This window comes from Sturnus vulgaris, chromosome 5, assembly GCF_052056855.1.
Source record: "Sturnus vulgaris isolate bStuVul1 chromosome 5, bStuVul1.hap1, whole genome shotgun sequence".
NCBI classification, from domain to species: domain Eukaryota; kingdom Metazoa; phylum Chordata; class Aves; order Passeriformes; family Sturnidae; genus Sturnus; species Sturnus vulgaris.
In genome coordinates this window covers 19,359,036-19,378,791 of record NC_142247.1, presented here as the reverse complement: position 1 = coordinate 19,378,791, position 19,756 = coordinate 19,359,036, and the positions used below count along the sequence as shown (strand labels likewise).

At 34.7% G+C, this 19,756-nt stretch overlaps 1 protein-coding gene across 2 annotated transcripts in view; it reads right to left on the bottom strand.

The window, feature by feature from the left end:
• The window catches only part of PTPRQ (protein tyrosine phosphatase receptor type Q), a 122,845-nt gene that overhangs the window by 38,861 nt on the left and 64,228 nt on the right, over window positions 1-19,756 (bottom strand). For both annotated transcript variants that reach the window (XM_088164993.1, XM_088164994.1), the window contains exons 40-42: window positions 12,310-12,642; window positions 5,832-5,953; window positions 1,753-1,939 (exon numbers count right to left, since the gene is read on the bottom strand). In XM_088164993.1, coding sequence (XP_088021119.1) covers window positions 1,753-1,939; window positions 5,832-5,953; window positions 12,310-12,642 — 642 coding nt within the window. The remainder of the gene's footprint in view (window positions 1-1,752; window positions 1,940-5,831; window positions 5,954-12,309; window positions 12,643-19,756) is intronic.

The window sequence follows — 19,756 nt, the reverse complement described above, 5'->3', positions numbered from 1 at the left end:
ATGCCCAGACACAAGCACAACATGCATTTTTCCTGGAGGCAGTTTCTTGTCAAACACTGATTCCAGTAGCTTATTCTCAAGACAGCAAAGGTATAAATCATTTTCCCAATGCCCCCCTCTGAAAGAAAAGGCAGTAACATTCTTTCCAGGCAGCTAAATATTTATTGCTCTACCTGAGCAGACAAGTACGTAGCATGACCTCTAAATAGGGAAATCAAGCAATGGAAGGTAAACGCATTCCCTCAGCCAAGGATTTAGATACAGTTGTCTAATTTCCCAGATTTTTTATACCAGCCAACAAATGCTTACTGAGGCTTCTCCAGAGCAAGTCTGTGTCAACTGGTCCTAACTAAGCTGTATGCTAAGTTGTACAAACCAGATAAAACAAAATGAGATGGAAAAAAATAACTGTTCTTCTCTAAAGTAACTGCACCTCCTAATGTATCACATATTTACTTAAGGAAAAGGGCTACCAGAAAAGGTACCACAGGAAATGTCTGTCTCAGAATAGATCCAGATACCACATAGTCTAATCTTTTTCCACAGCAAAAGAGCATATCATCTTCTGGAGATAGAAATTGGTCATGAAATCCTTAAAATTTATCTTATTTAAAGGATTGGAGATCCATCCACATATATATGTATATAGATATAGATAGATATAGATATATAGATATAGATATAGATGTATCATATTAATGGGGACCTTGGGTTTTCATACATCAAAGCAAAGATAAATGATAAATAAAGTCACTGTGTAGTACAATTAAATCTGACATTAACCTGAGTACGTAACTAAAAAAGTTGTTCAGTAGCAGATCTCACTAGAGATAAGGTAATTATGCTTTATACACAGGAGACATTTAGTTTGAGTCAAACAGAACTTTAATACCTCTTGAGAAAATATTTTTAGTGTCTTCCTTGTTTGTTTGTTTGTTTGTTTGTTTGTTTAAACAACAGAAAACAATTCAAAACCAGAACAGACAGTAGACAGGCCATAACCATGATCTATGTATGTAAAGTTAGGATTATATCTTCCCCATGTACATTTATATTTTTTACAATTTATAGTTTTCTAAGCAAATGCAAATGCTATCTACTTTTCTGTAACATCTCGTCTCTCAGTCTTATTTCTCAGACTAATTTAACAATATCATCTACTTTTGTCACATTAATGTCTAGCTCGTTCTCCAGATTGTTTGGAATCTGTGGAACAGCTCAAGCAGAGCTTCCTATGGGCATTCACTAGCAACTTCTTTCCACTGAGAATACACCGATAATGACCTCAGTTCTGCACAGATACCATTTATAAATGGTAGGATTCATTTCACTAAATTTATTGTGTTTAAATTTTGTACCAAAACCAAGGATGCTGTATAGAGTTTTCAGTAGTCTCTTAACAGGTACCTCCACAAGGGAGTCATCCCTGCCTAAGACAGGTATCTCATATATACATGCTAATGTATAGATGGAACTTCTCTCTTCATTGGCTATAGAAGTAATAGTTGGCTGTGTCCCACATATCCAAATTTTACATGGAGCAAGGTAGGATCCCAGTGTAACTAAACATTAATCTTAGTATTTATAACCATCCCTTTTTTGTTGTCTGATACCTTTATAATATTAAAGAAAAATATTGTGAGGACAAATCTGTATTAAAAGCCCACCTTGTGTTCAAAGTCCTCGTGTATTTGTCAAATTAAAGAAAAACTGTGAATTTTGATCTGTATAAAGTAGAAAAAACTTACAAACCTGCTTCAAAAGTGGAGACAATTACTGGGGAACTAGCCTTGCCTTCTAGGAGCACAGCATTAACATCCCCTGTAAAGGCAATGATCACTACAGAATACCTTGTAAAGGCTTTCAAATCAGAAATTTCTAAGAATTTATCCTCCTCATTTGTCTTCAAAAACTGAGCTTTATAGTTTTCATTATCCACCTGTAAAAAACCAGCAAAATTTAAAAAAAGTTGTTACAAGGCTTGAAACAGCAAAAGCAGGAAACTATTATTTCTTATTTACATCTTATTTACTTGTGTTATAAACATCTTATTTTACTTTTATTCTTCCACTTTCCTAACTAGTTATATAGAAGGGTTCACAAGAAGTCTCTGGATACCAAGAGTACAAAGCTGTGCTGGGAGTGCACTCCCATCTAACCCATGGGTTTCCTTTCTGGCACTTCATGCAGCACGTGGCTAAGGGAATGGGCTCCATGAACCAATTTGGAGACACCGGGCCAGGGCAATTGTAGTGACCTGAAATAGGCATCAAACTAGGCAAAGATCCAGAAGATGAGAAGCTATATAGCAGAAGACTGGAATACAAACAGAAAGTTGGTCAGCAATATATAATATTGATACAACAGCAGAAAGTGCAATTCTTCTTTGGATATACTAATAGAAGCTCTTTTTTTATGAGAGAGTTGGAAAGGATTAATTCTCTCACTAGAAAAGCTGGTTCAATATAAAAAAAGGAGGATTATAGGAGACCTAGTAATAACTTTAAAATATAAAAAAATATGCTAATAAATTGAGGATAATCCACTGTTTACAGCGTTCAAGAAAATACAAACAGAAATGTCACACAAAAACCAACTAGAATTTAAAATTACACGATCTGTAATGATATACCTAAAACCTAACTAAAACCATGACTATTAATTTAGTTATAAACTAAAATAATCTGTTGAGGATTGCTGAGCAATTTTCAGCACTGGATATTATATGAAAAATATAACAAATTATTTTTGAGGAATACTTTCTGTTTCTGTGTTAGAGCAGGCTACAGGTTGGTTCACATTGTGGATACCTCTAATCTTTACATTTCCAAAAATCTGTAGTTCTGTAGGAAAATCTACAGTGTTGGACTTTATATCGAATTAATCACTTCTAATGGTAGCTTCAAAAACAAGAAAAGGAGAAAAGTGGATGCTTTTCTAGTGTTTCATCAAGTATCATTTACAAGATTGTATTTATATATATTCCCACTGCTTCAGTTAATAATGTTTTTATTATTGTTTTTTCAGTGTGTAATTTGAAAAGAAAATTAGGTAGCTGTACAGTAATTTTCCCACTGAACAAAATCTGTATTAAATGCAGCTGATAAAACATTAGAATAGCTCAAGCATACAATTTATTTGACAGATAGGCATATATCCCCACTGAGAATTAACCTGAACTAAACTTTCTGATGAATTACATGGACATTCATTTCCTGGGATAATCATCAAGAGCCGAAACATTTTCTTCTTTCTGACTATGAAAAATCTGGCATATAAATATTTATTCAACAGCTAAAGAACAATCACAGCACTACATCATTAAATGTATTTCTGTACTTCATTAAGTTTAATGGTTAAGTTCCATTTTCCTTACCCATTTCCAGGAATATTTTATTCAGAAGAACTTCTAATTATAGTAGACAATAAGACAAATCAAACATGACTTGGAGGAAAAATAATGGAGCACTTTTTAGGTTTTCTGATCCTTAAAACTGCAAGACACATCCTAGTAATTTAAGCAGAATCCTAATACATTTAGTTACGAATATTAATTATTAACTTTTAGTATATAACAGAGGAGAAACCTGAATTATTCTGTTCTATTATGCTATTTTGACAAATATTTAAAGATACTCAGTTGAGAATAAAAATGAGTAAATGTATACATACTGGAAGTTTGTGGAATTTGGAGTCTTCATAAAAACTTCCCTACTGGGACAACAAAATATATACTAAAAATTTCACTGGAAAAGACTGTGACAGGTTTATTGGTCTTTAAGAAGGCTTAGGTTTATCTACTAAAGTTCTATAGAACTGGCACCTGTAGTTACTGATCATTAAACAGGCAACATCTAATTACAAGAAATCCATAAATATAAAGCTGGTTATCTGAAATATACTTAGAAAAAACCCTGAAAAACTCACTTTGTAAAAACAAAACTGGTCCTCCAAACTGAAGATTTAAAACAGTTTTTAAATTTCCTTTCAAACGCTGGCAAGTTCATCTAGAATATTCCATAGGTCATCTTCCTTCAGGAGTTTTATTATAATTTATATTTATAAGGTATTTATAATATTTTCAGAGTGTAAATTGAGATTATATCATTTATAATTTTGGAATTATCAGACAGAGAGGAAATTTTTTCAATAAAAATTTAAATATTAAAAGATTAAAAATTATAAAATAATAAATATTGATACTTATTAATAGTTATAATAAAACATTATACTATATAATATATAATATATAATATATAATATATAATATATAATATATAATATATAATATATAATATATAATATATTATATATTATATATTATATATTATATATTATATATTATATATTATATATTATATATTATATATTATATATTATATTAATATTTAAAATTAAATATTTATATAAATATAAAATATTAAACCCGAAAAACATCAAGCTTTGAAAATTAATTTTTAAAGTTTTATAAAAACCATGATATGTTTTCCTGCTGGTGAATTCAAATGCCGTTTAGTCAAAAAAGACAAATTTTTCCCGAGGAAGGAGTCCTCTCTAACTTTATTAGTTAGAAATAAAACTTGCTATGTAGTTTTAATGACCAACCCATTGGGCCAAGCAATCACTCCTGTAAGTCCTCCCCTTGTCTCACATCCTTCATCCTGCCATTCTACTGCTGCAGTAAGCATGTTCAGAACTGAGCAGATTTCACTCTACATGTTGTACAATGAACGTAGAGGAAGAGAAAGTTACAGGACTACATATTACTCTCTCTGGTAATTTTTCTGAGTAGCTCAAAAATATTTGATTTTTTTTTTTTTACTGATCTCCTTAGACATGTTGATTGCAGAAATATCTCAGCATTAATATATTAGCAGATCTGTAATTCTTACGACAGATTCAGAAAAATTAAATATACACACATAGTTTACTCTCTTCTCAGAAACCTTAACTTTCTGTTTAAAGTCCTTAAATAGTTTGAAGTAGACTTAATTTTTTTCCTAATATCTAACAGACTGATTCAAAAATTTTGAAACTGCAAACAGCAACTTTTCCTAGGTAACGTCTGGTAAACTAGTTCCTATTTTTACTTAAAGCCCTGCCTGTCTGTATAATTCCTGGCAGAACATGGAACCTATATCCTACTTCTCATGTGCTTGAACTTAGAAAGATGCCTATCTTGCCACAGGGCAGGAAATGGGGTTTATTAATGGTGGTTTTAAGCAGTTTTGTAAGTGTAGTAGAGGATGAAAAGAGAAAAGCCACTGTAGTTTTTGTCTTATGTCAGCTTTTTTTGGTTATAAAGATCAAGGAGAAAGAAGTGTTATTACGGTGCTAGCAAAATACAGCTAATCTGATGGACAGAGCACCAAGTGCAAAGTGGGAAATCTAGTCTGACTTTAAAGTTTGCCCTCTGGTGTAACTTTGTATAAGTCATTTCCTTTTGCTAGGCTCTCCACTTTGGTTTGTAAAATCACTGCGATGAATCTTTCCTTCCTTTGAAGGAGAAAAGATCATTATGGTTAAAAAGAGATCCACTTCCACAAAGCTCAACTACTGTTTTACTGAGTACATTTCTAGATATGCTTTCCTTTCCTCCAAGACTTCTTATTAGCACATGCTTTTTAATAGGAAGCAATTATTTTATCTCCCATTAATAAATTAATAAATGTACCATTCATTCCTATGTGGAATTCGTGTGGAAATAGACACAATTATATGGTTTTCAATCCAGTGATGTCTGTCCTGCAAATTCTATAAGAACATCTGCTGTGGTATTGATATCCCCAGACATCTGTATAACCACTAAGAATTAAACAGAGTTGCCTTACTGAGGTAACATCTATGAGGTAGCTCGTTGGTCCTGTAATGATGGCAGGTTCACTCCAGCTGACATTAATACTGTGAGGAGACGTAGCTAAAACAGTCACATTTTCTGGAGGACCATCTGGAGCTGTGAAGAAAAATATGTATGTGAATCATGACCAAAAACGTGTATGTGAATCACAGCCAAGGAAGTGCACAAAATATAACCCAGTGTAATTTTAATGGCCAGTAGAGATTTGAAAATAAAACTTCGTCACACAATTAAGATTACACGCTGCTTAAATAACGATAATTTGGGGGTTTTTTTTTTCATATGTAAGTCACACCATGAGATTTAGAAATACTTCTTTCATTGCAACCACTACAATTTTTCTAGAATATGGACTGCCTACGACTTATCTCAAATTGATATTATAGGGTTATTTAATTACAAGCTTTTTATCAGTATTTGACATGACACAAGCAAAATATATGCAAATATTTATACAAATAGACAAGCATAATATATCTGTTTCTGTCAAATGAATAATTCAAAGAAAAAATTGTTAAAAGACGTCATACTCTGCATGCTAGAAAAAATTTCCAGCAGTATCAGAAAGTACAAGTAGAAATAATTTCCTTTCAATTTATTCTTAACATCTTGAGAAATTACAGAAAACCCAAGCAAAAGAAGTGGTAAGAATTGAAAGAGGGCAAGAATGTTCACATTAAGAAATCAGGTTTCCCTAAAATTTCCATTCGTTGAGGTGATATGTGAATTAACCTAGTTATTTCTTATTAATGAAAAAGAAATTAATGAAATCATAATAACAGCTCAGCAATTCTCAGTAAATGGTATTACTTTTTCATAATAATCATTGAAATTTCAGGAAAATAAAATTTGGAATAGAATGGCAAAAGATTTGTAGATAATCACTGAACTTGGCTCCAAGGTGCCTTGTTTTTTGATCTACTACCAAAAAAAGACAACTGTGCTAAGTATCACTGAACAGCCTGTTAAAAAACAACAACATGTTTGTGCATATTTCCAGAACTTGACTTCATGGTGCCTTCTTTTCGATCTACCACAAAAATATACATATCAGTTAACAGTACATTATAAAAAACCACTCAAGTGATCATACCTATGCTAATCAGAAGATGCAATCTCTTTTCTCAAACAAGATTAACATATGAATATGTAGTTTGCCACCATTAATCATTAGGTAAGAGGGCTAAATGAGGAAAAAATTGGAGGGTATACAAGGCTACTTAGTTCTTCAGGAAAAACACAGGGTAGGAAAAGGAAAAGGACATGGAAAGAAGTATGTAGCTGTTGTAGCTATGTGTGAAAGATTAATGAGGAAAATAATAAAATTTTGCACTATGGAGGTGAAAATTTGGCACCATCATTGCAGAATAAAACAGAAATATTTGGGATTAGGTAAGGTGCTATGATGAGTTTAGAATGTTGGATACAGGAATTAGATTCTTGTGCTGGGATTAGCAGGAATATACAAGACTTTATAGGCAGGATCAAATTAAACCATTGGAAGCAGTCCCCAAAAATATTGAATAGCATGGAACAACTGGATGAAGAGTGTAACTGAATGGACTGTGAGTGCACGAGGGGTGGTAAAAGAGGAGAATGCTCAGACAAGACTGGCTGTGAAGTGGGAAGCTGCAATAGATAAACCAAAACAAAGGCAAGCAAGTTCCCTGAAAATTAGAATAAGCCCAAGTTTTATTTTTCAGGTAATGCATGTCAGGCTTGTTACCAAACAGTGTCTTTCAGTGTAAACAATGCTTCCAGTAACTATGGCAATTATATTTATTTGCTTTATTGCAAATTAAATTTCTGAAAAACAGTATATATATATATAGCTTCTTGAGCCTTAGTTCTCAAACCAACCAAGTTTCCAAAGACAATTTTCCACTGTTTTTTAATAGAACTAATGGACTCTGCAGTTATGCATTAGATGGTGTGAAATAATTTTAAAGCATAATCTAATCTGCAAATTATCCAGTCTGCAGTTATTTGAATGGTTCATTTCCATATGCAGTTTATACTTGATATATTTGTAGATATTTGCAAGAAAATCCTGATTGAGTATGGTATATTTAAGTTACTTATCTAAAGTGTGTCTAAGTATTAATACCTGGTTTCTTTTCATTATGAAACGTAAAACATTAGACATTAACCAAATCATACTGAAATGTAGGAATATTTTCTGAAATAACATGTATAATTGGGGAGAAAAGCACAAAATTAAAGGTATCTGACATGTCTCATGTCTTACAAAAACATCTTTTTTAAAACTGTGTTTGATTCAGTGGATAACTGCTGCATTCTGATTTAGGTTTGTTTGTGAAATGAATCTGGTCAATATGAAGCCATGATATCACTACCCCTTTTCTCTTATAAATCACAGCAATTTACTCTGGAGAAATGACCTAGTCTTATTCTCTCATTCCCCCATAATCCAATCACTTCCTCTCATAAGCACTTTTCTCCTGGTTTTCACAATAATGCATTTTCTGTAACTAATAACCATCATTTCCTGATTATCATGCTTCTATCCTTGCACAGGAATGTGGGTCTTATGGAGGTCAGGGTCATCTTTCCCATCCATCTGTGTCCTGATGCTAAGGCAGCAGTTAAGTGTGTTAGTTTGAAGATAAGTCTGGATAGTCCATCATTTAGCATAATCCTCAAAAATAAGACTGAATACTCCAGTTTTCTAACAGAAATTCCTGCTTGCCAGCTTGGTTAGGATCAGCTCTTTTTTTCCCTTTCACAGCAAAAATTAAGTGTGTGCTTCAGTTATTTAATTTTCAATCATCTAGATTATTTTATATAACTTTAAACAGTTATATCTTGTATTAGTTCATAGTTACTTTCAAATGTTTACTTTTGAGGAAATGTAACAAAGAAAAACAAGTTCTGCCAGACAAAGATTTCCAGAAGAAAGAACACATAACAAGACATGAAATCTCATTACTTTTCATCACACAGAAACATTTCTTAAATACTACCAAGCAACTGGGTATCAGCAGGGATTGGGAAAGAAGGTGCTGAAAAGAGAAGCATAACCCTCTGCCCCATGCTTCCATGTCCTAGCCTTCATGGGACATTCAAACATCTGGGATTTTCCTTTGTACCTCAGTATATCCTGGCATTAGGGGCCTTGGCAGTTTACCAAAAAGCATTGCATTGTGTAACTGTATGAGATCCAAAATGAGGTCAGTGATCTCACTGTCATTCATTTTCCATCTAACACTGACCCTCCACGATTATTTTTCTCTCATGAAACCTAAGTTCAGCCGATCTTATTCTCCTCATATATGTAATAGTGAAACTTGGGGTAAGTACAGGTGTGAGGGAACAAAGTTTCCATAGCTAAGGAAAACATTTCTTGCACTTTCCCTGACTGTGACACAACACCATGATCTTCTGTGCTGATAACTATATAAATCTAAGTTATGATGGAAATATTCAGTCTTGTAGAATAGATTTGGCTCTTGGGCAATCAATCAGCTAAGTAATAATGGTGCCATCACACTACTTTATGAGACAGTAAGACAATTCCTGTGAGGATAATCTGCAAGACAGAAGGCTGAACAGTTTCTCTGTGTGATGTGAGAACTGGGCTGTACTAACAATCCATAATATTTTCACAGAGTAACTCTACAGCCACTCTCAGTAGAGAACACTGCCATTATTTTTTTTTTAAACTTGCAAATTAGTTAAAGAATCTTGATAATAATTCCTACAGCCTTACATTTGTCTTCATAATGAACAACTGAGATAAAACTAAGATGCTCACCTTATTCACTGGGTAGTCAGAATTATTAGGTATTTCTGCATTAGCACAACAATAAAATCCTCAGAGCTCGTAAAAATATTTAGGATTTCTTTTATGTAATTTTTGCTGCTCTTGAAGTTTCTTCTCCTTATATTCTGGAAAATGAGTCTAAGAGTTTTCACCTTAAATGCTCCTCCTGAATATGGTAACAAATAACTTCCTGAATATAATACTTTAATATTTTCTTTAGGCTTGAGAGAAACCCAAATTTCTAAGAATCCAATAAATTATGAAGAAAAAAAATCCTTTAACTATTATTTCATATCAAAGGTAACTTTACCTTTGGTAGAAGCAATGTCTTACAGAGGTATTTCTTGAAAATGGAGAGAAACAGTGCCTAACTTCTGCCCTCGAAAGTGAAAACACAACTCCCATTGATTTTATGGGCTAAGTACTCAGGGTATTTTACATAGCAGCTAAGCACTCTTAAGCCCTAGCAGACCATGTAAACTGGCTGTGTATCAGCAGGCTAATCCAGAGGATGCTTGGCCCTGTCCATGAGGGAAAGGAGAGGGAGATCAACACCTGTTTTCTGCATACAGTTTGCAAGGCTGCCCGGAGTGCCGAATCTGCTTGGTGCACTCTGAATTTCTCCTTCCTGATACAGGCTGTAGCCTTTGCAAAAGAAAGAACATAACTGGGGGGGGGGAATGTTTAGCAGTAATTCTAAAAGCTAGGCTTTGAAAAGTATGAGGTACCTAGAATCCTGCCCTTGCTAAAGATCAGCCACTGCTCATGGATGCTCCCAGCAGTGCTGAAGCATGATGGAGCTGCCAGCTGGATACCCAGATGTGTCATGTCACCATCCTCTTTTTTTAACTCCTCAGCTGATTGCCATTACCCCAGGAAAAAGACCAGTGCCCAGATATAAGATTTGGAATAATGCCCATGCTTCCTTGACTCCACAGCAGTGTGTTTTATAGGCACCTTATCTCCTGATGTGTCACCAGTTTATTCACAGGAAACTCGTTGCTGCCTGCTTCTATCACCACAGATACAGGTCAGCAGACCAGACACTTGGGCTGGAAGAACTGGTGGAACTTCTGTACCTTTGACCCCACCACTTTTAAACTATCTAATAGAACACACAGGACCTGCTGCTGAGAATGACACTGAATTGGCATGGAAAGGACTTGTGCAGTCTCTTGAGGTATTTATGCTTTTAACTACCATGTTCTCAGTGGGACTGGATAGGAAACTAGCTCTCTCTTAAACCAAATCATTACTGTCCAAAAAGGAGACAATAAAAAGCATCCTAACTTAATGCAATTATATGTCTTTTCATTATCTTCTCCATCCAGTTTAAATCCCTAACTATTTTAAGCTCAGCAACAATTTTTTGAAAAGTATTTGCATGCGTCTGCAGCTGAGTTCTATCAATTTAATAGCAAGAAATCTCCCCAGAGCTGCTGGCTCAAGAGTTGCAGAACTTCTGTTATCTATTTTCTGCTCCACCTGGGTTTGTTTTTTTTTTCTTCCCCTTAATTTAAAATGTTGCATTGATTTACAGGCAGAACTTCCCCATAAGAGTCACTGGACAAAGAAAGTAAGTGCACATGAGAATGACTCTGCAGCTGATACCAGCACTTTTCAATCCAAAGAACCACTTCTGAGCTATATAAAATATCAGGCTGTTACGATATTTACTATCACAGTGTCCAAAACCTCCTGTGTTCACACCACACGATTATAAAAAACTTAAGTGGGACAAAGTAAATATCTGGACAATTGAGTAGTCTTTGGTATGCAGTTTTTAAGTACTTGGTAGTTCTATTATTATTACTTTGCAAGGGGAAATGACTAAAAGAGCTGTAATTAAGTCAGGCAACTCATGGTGATTCTCAGTTGTTCTACAGAGGCTACAGGCCAGATCTCAGATATTCTCTATCGTAGGATGGCTGCAAACTGGTAGGGAAGGTCATATATCTCCATGACAACTGCCTAAATAATTTATGTTTCATGTCCTCTTCTCTCAAGTGTTTAGTGGTGAATTATTTATGACAACTACCTCTTCTCTTAGAAACTTGAATCCTCAGCTGAGGTATGAGAGTTCTAATATGTATCATGGCAACCCTGTACACGTTACATGGCAATTCTGATTAGTAAACTCTGTAGGTGAATATGGTTTTGGAAAGAAATCTTAATTCCTCAGAAACTATTGCTTAAATTCCATTGCCAAAAACACACAACAGAATTTCAGAAAAGTTTTACAATGTTAATGAGCAGACATTTAGTAAAAAAAATTTTAAAAATATTTTTTTCATTAGCACACCCCACAAGTGAAATTATATTGAAAAATGGCATATCAACTCACACTAGCAAAAATTCAGACTTACCAAGTCTACACGTGTAGTACGGCTGAGGATTGAAACTGTTGTTGGGTAAGCAGTAAATATAAAAGAGTATACAAAATACATTGAAATATCAATCAGTGTTAGGTATGTATACCTACCACACGATTTATAGCATATAAATATATAAAAATAAATATGATAGGTCAAGAGTAGCTATAAATCCTTGTTGATTTCACCAGTATAGAAGGTCTATGAATAAATAACTTCTACCAAGAGTTCTTCCTTATTTAAATGAACATTGCATTGCTATAGCATTATGAGACATGGCAGACATGCTTACTTACAGCCAGGAAGGGTTTGAGTTGAAATCCAAGGTGAAGAACTGCCATAACCAACATTTGTACTGGCAGCAACGGCAAATCTGTACCATCTGTATTTTTTCAGTCCATACACTGTGTTTTCTATCCAGTCATCCATGGCATTTTCATATAAATACTGATGCATCTCATGTTCAATACATTCCATAGCTTCCCAGTTACTACAGTGGGTGGATTGTAGCTGTGTAGTAATCTTGTAGTTTTGAAAGTAGCCAAGGATAGATTTTGGTGATCTCCATTGCAAGGTCACACTTGTTGATTGCACATTTGAAAAAACAATATCCCTGGGAGCACTAGGAACTGCAGATTGAAACATGTGTAAGATACCTTAATTTGAATGAAAAGTGATTCCAACTATATTACCTTTAGGCACTGTTGAAAAAAAAATTTAATAAGCATATCTAAAGACCAAGATTTAACTTCATGTGTTTAATTATCAATATTTCCAATGGCATAAATCACACTGTACATATTTAGGTGGCATACATTTACGGCATACATTTACTATAGTTTTTGAAATAAAGAAAAGTTCATTCAGGCAAGGCATGTAGCTTTGAGAGGTGTGAAATTTTAGCTTTTGGATCTATGTCTCAACTAATGGAGGGAATATTACACAAAGTTATTTCTGACCTACCCATAGCATCTTTTACTGTGGGTTCTAACTGGGATTCTTCACCTCTCATTTAGAAATACTCATGTGTCTCCCTCTCTCTTGCTAATATATGAAATCCTCACACAACATGTCGAGGTAAGTTTTGTAAGTCTCCTGTTTCACCTTCTGAATGCAAAGTATCAATACATGCAATATGTTTCTCTAGCATCATAGAAGTGCTTTACAAGAAATTAAGAGAAAAGATAAAAGATAAACCTCCTACAAACTTTGTCTCCATTTGCTTATATACGGGTTATATTCATGTTCATGAGACAGAGCAGTGCATATATGTACATACATATACATGTACACACATTTACCCTGTCTATATTGAGTCAGCAATGTACTCCCAGATTTCACTGACTAGTTGCAACATATGGTTTTGTGCTATATCACATAGTCATAGAGAAAGCTAATATTATCTCTAAGACTCTGTAAGATAATACTAATACTCCCTATGGCAAACACTGCAGAAAAATCAGCTCAGAAATCATTGTGTGCACATAGCTTTAAAAAGTGCTTTAGAGTCTTTGGGGGAAGAGGTATCACTGGTAAAAGAAAAACACATGATACATCCTCAAACTGAAACAGAAGAAGTCCCAAGGCTTACATAAAGAAGAAAGGGATCCCAGACCAATGTCTGGGACCTTCCCAGACCAGACTGGGGAAGAAAGAGAAAACATTTCTTTTTCTTTTCTTTCAGCCTTATGGGAATATCTGATCTTTGCTTTTGTCTGCAACAATTTGTTTATTAAAATCATCACATTATAATAAGCTGAAACTTCTCCACTAAATATGGATGCTTAACAAGAAATATAAATTCCGAATCAGACAAAGCTGTGTTGATGAAAAGGTTGAGAAACTAAAATCCTTTTAAACGAACCCAAAGCAATTGGAGCCTGCAGGAGAAGGAGTAGGCAGAGAACCACAGACCTTCCCCTGTTCTTCCACTGAGCTCTCATGAACAAGTACACAACACCACAGCATGCAACAGCCCCATAGGCTCCCATCTTGCTACACACAAACCAGACACAGAAAAAGAGCAAATTATATAGAAAAACCTTTCCTAAAGACAACTCACTTCATTATACTCCATGTTATTAAAATTAAAGTTGTTTTTCTTTGTTGTTATTAGCATGAAGAAAAGTACAGAAAGTAGTCAAAAACCTCAAAACATGCAGTACCATTCTTGATTGCTCAGATTTGGAGATGTAATACTTCATTTATCCACTTTTTAAAAAATTAAAGCACTGCAAAATTTTAATAAAAACTCTATAAACTATATTAGCTATTTCTGTAAATTACAAGAAATGTCCTGGTTTGACCACTATTTCATGGTGCATAAGGTAGAGAAATGCCACATGGTTAGTACAAAATACCTGTATTTTTCCCCCATAAATCTTCTACTCTTTTGTAATGTAAACTGTTAATATCTGTTATGATACTGAAAAAATATGGATTCTTGCACACTCAAATATGATAATGATAAAATGTGGGCTAGAACAGAAAACTAACTATTGGGCTACATTCCAATACAGAAACTAGGGTTTGCCATAAAGCAGATAGTAACTGGTTAGTAGCTGGGTATTAGTAGGAAGGTGGAAATATATACTTTCACTTGCTCAAATGTGCACTGGCTAAGGCCTGGCTGGCACAACTACAGTCTCTGCACCTAAAACAAGGCAGGTTAAAGAGGCTGGTCACAGATATAGGAAGAGCAGTGCCCATGGTCTAGACACCATAGTGGCCTTTCCTTCTTAAGGAGAGTACCTTGTTCCCTTATTTTCAACATGGATGATGACATCAAAAATAACTGAGAATTAGCAATTTTGCAGTAAAGAAGGAAAAGACACTTGGCTTTCCTAGAACTAGAAATTATATCAGGCAAAATGATGGTGGCTCTGATTTGCTGTCTCTCCTACAGACTAACAAAATTCTAATAAATCCAGCCTCCATGAGTTTTCTTTGTATTTGGAGAGGCAAACTCAAAAGTGGGGGGAAAATGGAGGGTGGAGAAATGATGTTTCTCTTTCTATCTGTCCTTTTTCCCACTGGCTGCTGAGGGCACCCATAGGCTTTATCTTCACAAGGCTGAAGGTAACACCTATGATTACCCCAGTAAGTAAAATGAAAACCATCATTTTTAAAGATAAACTTGCAGGTGTCCTGATAGCAGACAAGCATTTCTTCTTTCACACAAAAGCCTCATTAACTATTTTTTTGTTGTAATTTTTCCAGTTTATGAAGACCCATATAAACAAAATATTTTGAACCTAAAATTCAAGGATCAGTCAGCAGAATTCACAGTAAAATTTTCTCTGTCATTGCCGAGACAGATCTTTAAAATGGAATCAGAGCCTTCAACGTTAGTCAGTTTAAAATCAAGCTAATTTTGTCTCCTTCCTTACATAGACAAATCAGACATAAACGTAATCACTCATTAGAACAAATGAAAAGATGTGACCTGAAACTGGAGCAGATCAGAGGTTTGGTCCTAGGGCCACAATGAAGAGCAGTGACACCCAGTGGCACAGTATCTCTTGAACTTGGTGATTGTGTTCAGAGACAATTTCAAGACAGCTATGCTATTGGGTTACAGATACAAAGAGGATTACAATTACTCTAGCATGGAGAATCAGATTTCCATTCCTCAAGAATGACTAAAATTCCCCCAACTTTTTCTGTCCACAGATGGTACTGATTTGAACGAACCATTCCATGCTTCCTAGAGTAATCATGCAGCTTGTCTAAATTTTCCAAACATGACTTAACTATGATGAAGTGATCACTGCTCACCCTAAAAATTATGGAAGCCAGAAACTGCATATTTTTCAATTATTATTTCAGGTTACACTGGAACTGTATAAAGACTTATTATTGTTTCTTATATACTGACAATTTGATATGTACCTAATGGGAATTGTATTATTAATCCAAAAAGGTTGTGATTGTGGTATTGTAAGACACTAATTGCTGAGGACTGTGCTCTGATTAGCTAGTGGGAATTCTTGCCCTAATCCCAAATTTAAATTCCCCAAGAATCATACATAGGATCTGCTAAGTCTCATCACATATCTCACAGTCTTTCCCTATTGTATTATGTTTGCTATAATTTAACTATCTCTGGGAGTGGGGAGTTTTTCTAAGTCCGAAACATTTGGTGCAATGTAGTCCACCTAATTTTCCATTTAATAGCTTCTAATTCAGCTTCTGAAAGCCTGCCAGGGAGCTGGCAGAGAGGTTAACCATGAAATGCTGGTGAATTCATTTCTGGACTGGAAGAGGAATGAGGTATTTTCAGGTTCATCTACGATTGTTCATATGTTCACGATGCCTAAATTTCAATGAAAAGTAACTGAAATCAGATCCACATGGGATTTTAAGCTCCTAAAACCTATTTGCATGCCTGAAAAGCTGAAAGTTACTGAAGAAAGTTAAACACTTAATAGAAGTTAGTTTGGCAGATCTTGGCCTTATGCTTGTCTGGCTACAATGCTAATCAGCCCTTCCAAAGATGGTGGACTGCTCTGAAATTAAGTTTTTTATTTGATAACATAAATAAAAGGAAATTCTTGATAGAAAAAGCACAGTGCAAAGACTCATCTCAAGTTAAAAATGGCCGTTAGAACTGGTTTAAACTAACAAAAACACTTTGTAGAAAAAACCTTCTTCACAATGCAAAAATAACCTAAGGGCAGCAAAGGACACACACACACAAATCTACTGAGAAAAGAGAGGTTATGGCTTTCTGTGGAGACTTTTGTGGAAAGCAACAACTACAGCTGCACGGGCCACGAACAGAAGAGGGTAATATGATATGGCATAGCTCCTAACGAAGTTAATAAAAAAAAGCCAGCCTACAGAACAGCTGCTTGTAGCTGGAGTTTGGATTAAAAGGACTGTGGCAGCCTAGAAGTCTGTTGGGCGGTATTAAGAGCATCAATAGGAGGAAAGCAAAGAACAAAGTAGAACCGACAGCAGTGAGCACGCACCAATAAAAGACTTCAGAAAATAGAAATAACTGAAAAGAAAATAAATATTCTGTATTGATTATCTCTATTAAATTTTGAAAGCTTAATTACACGAATGAGTTCCATGGGTTAAGCTGATAACCCTGATCACACTAAATACTAATCGAGTATAGAACGCTAACTTCAGGAGGACTCATCACGATATAAAGTTCTGCTCAGTATGAATAAGCACATCATGAATAGGACACATTTGCTAACATAAAAATGTAGAAAACTGTAGACTATTTTTCCCATGACTTCGGACTGACATTATCAGACATGCTTTAAAGGAAATTGCACAGTTGAGGGCACATCTTAAAAGAACTTCTATGGACCATGTTTCTCAGTCCTTAGCACATTAGAAAACTCAGTCTCCAAATGTGGGATCTAAACACTGAAAAATCAAATCATGAAAATCTAGAGAGAAATGCACTTCTTTAAGTTAAAAAGAGAAGTAGTAAAAAGCTGCCTGTACTAAAGTCTTAAATGTTCAGCTTTCCATTAAAGTAAAACAGTCTGCTTTTCAGTAAACATTATATTTGACTTTTAGATGCTATCCATGTCAGATTTGTACATATATGTCGCCATCATTTCTTATCTATTAATACAGAGTTGACCTAGGCCCTACAAAAAAGACAAAAATTCCTTTATCTTTTATCTTATACTATATCAATAATATATTTTTATCAACCTTCTTATAAAAATAACACCAGTACAACTGCATTGGCAGCAACCAAGTGATACCGAATTTTTCTAGTGAAGATTTGACATTAACCTCAAAACCATTAACTTAAATTTGGACCAAACAACTAATCAGAAGAAGTAAAGAAGTCAATATTACATAAAGAAAATTACATCTGGGAAAAAAAATTAGTCATTTTGGAAAGAAGTGTTTCAAAGATTCGTATTCCTAATTCACTCTCCAATTTTTGGGTGATTTTACTTTAATATGATTTTGAAATGTGAACTTGCAGCAGGGATTGAACATGTGAAACACATAGCCCTTTTCTGCCTAAGCGACAGGGGACACTGAAGCTCTGCCATTTCCAAAACAGTGACTCTGCAGCAGGCTGATTCCTCAGGATAACCAGGGCAACACATCTGCACTGCACATCTTACTTGCAGCCCTAAAAACCACTTGAGGGCATGGGTTTAAATATTCCAGTGCATCATGGTCATCTGTCATTTTCTTCACTACTTAATGAGGAAAATCATGTAACTCCAGCTCAGAGCTGTCATGAACTGCCAGGTCCTGAGAAAAGGATTTATGGTGAAGGAAACAGCATTTCCTTGGATGTGAAGATGGCTTTAAACTCTTGCTATGTTTCATGCTTTTCAAAGGTCTTGATTTTAAAAAGCCCACATTTTCCAGTAGGAACCTCCATAGTAGAGATGCAAATCCAGAACCTTTAGAGTGTTCCCTGTGCAGAGAGTAAGGACATATTGTGCACATGTAAAAAAAGATGATGCTAATTTGCCACCTCCACACCAAAAGACCTGAGAAACTTTCCCATCACCAATTCCTTTAGGCATTACTCTTCTTTATTCACAAGGCATACTTCTGTGTATAGCAACAAGTTATTAATGGCCTGGAAAATGAAGCCCAGATTAAATTAAAAAATGCTTCTTGGACAAATTTCTAACCATATTTCTTTTAAATATAAGATATGAATGAACCTCTGTTTAGCAGAAAACAAAGGGTAAGGACTGTCACCAGAGTACAGAGGGGCCTCAACCTCTTCTAAGACTGTGTTCAGGTATAATATCAGGTATTAAAAGTAAGGGGGAGAAGTGAGGGAATTACTCTGTGTGTCTTAATTGTGCAATCAATATGATTAATATTCTCAGAAAACAATGAAAAGTTTATAAAGAAAAATCTAAATTAAAACAATTGAAAGCAGAAGTTTTCTTTTTATTATTCATGCTTTGGATATGCCCAGGTGGCTTTTTAATTGTTCCATTTTTATTGTAAACTGAATGACTGTTACGCTTGTCCCAGACTTGTAAGTTAACTGAATATTCACAGCTTTAGTGTGCCTTTTGGAAAAGTTTGCCACTATTTTATGACTGTCTCTTGCTTCTAAAAATTCACTCAACCTTAATGAAACTTCATTTTAGTATGTGCATTATCTTGAAAGTAATCCAAGAATATCTATTCAGTCATAAAATCCTAACTCATTTATGCATGTGTATGTATACTATATTATCTTTCATATCCCTTATAATGTATTTAATCACAAACTAATACTACCACTACAAATTTTATAACATACTGAAGCCTGGCAGAGGTGGTTTACCACGACAGTGAAGCTAGATTAAACACAAAATGCTACTAATCTCCTCATAAAGTTAAGCTTCATGATCCATGTTTAATTGTACCCAAATATGAACAAATTTACCTCAAAAAAGGCAAATAATCTTGACAAGAATTTAAAGGTCAAATGCTATGCAGTGAGACACTGAGCCAAATTCGATTTCACTTTATGTCAGAAATAAATGCATTGTCAGTGACTCAGTGCTGGCTACATATTCTGTGACTAATCTTAGACCACCATAAATAAGAAGCTGACAACAGCTATAAAACTGTTTCCATTCCCATCCATGAATCTCCAATTCCTAGCCTCCAGTCACTACAAAACAATTCATGCAAACACACAGCTAAGGAAATGTCCTAATAATAACTAGTTTGTTGTAAATATGACTAAGCAACGACGAAGCAAGAAAGGGTCAGTGCAGAGTTTGTGGCAAAAAG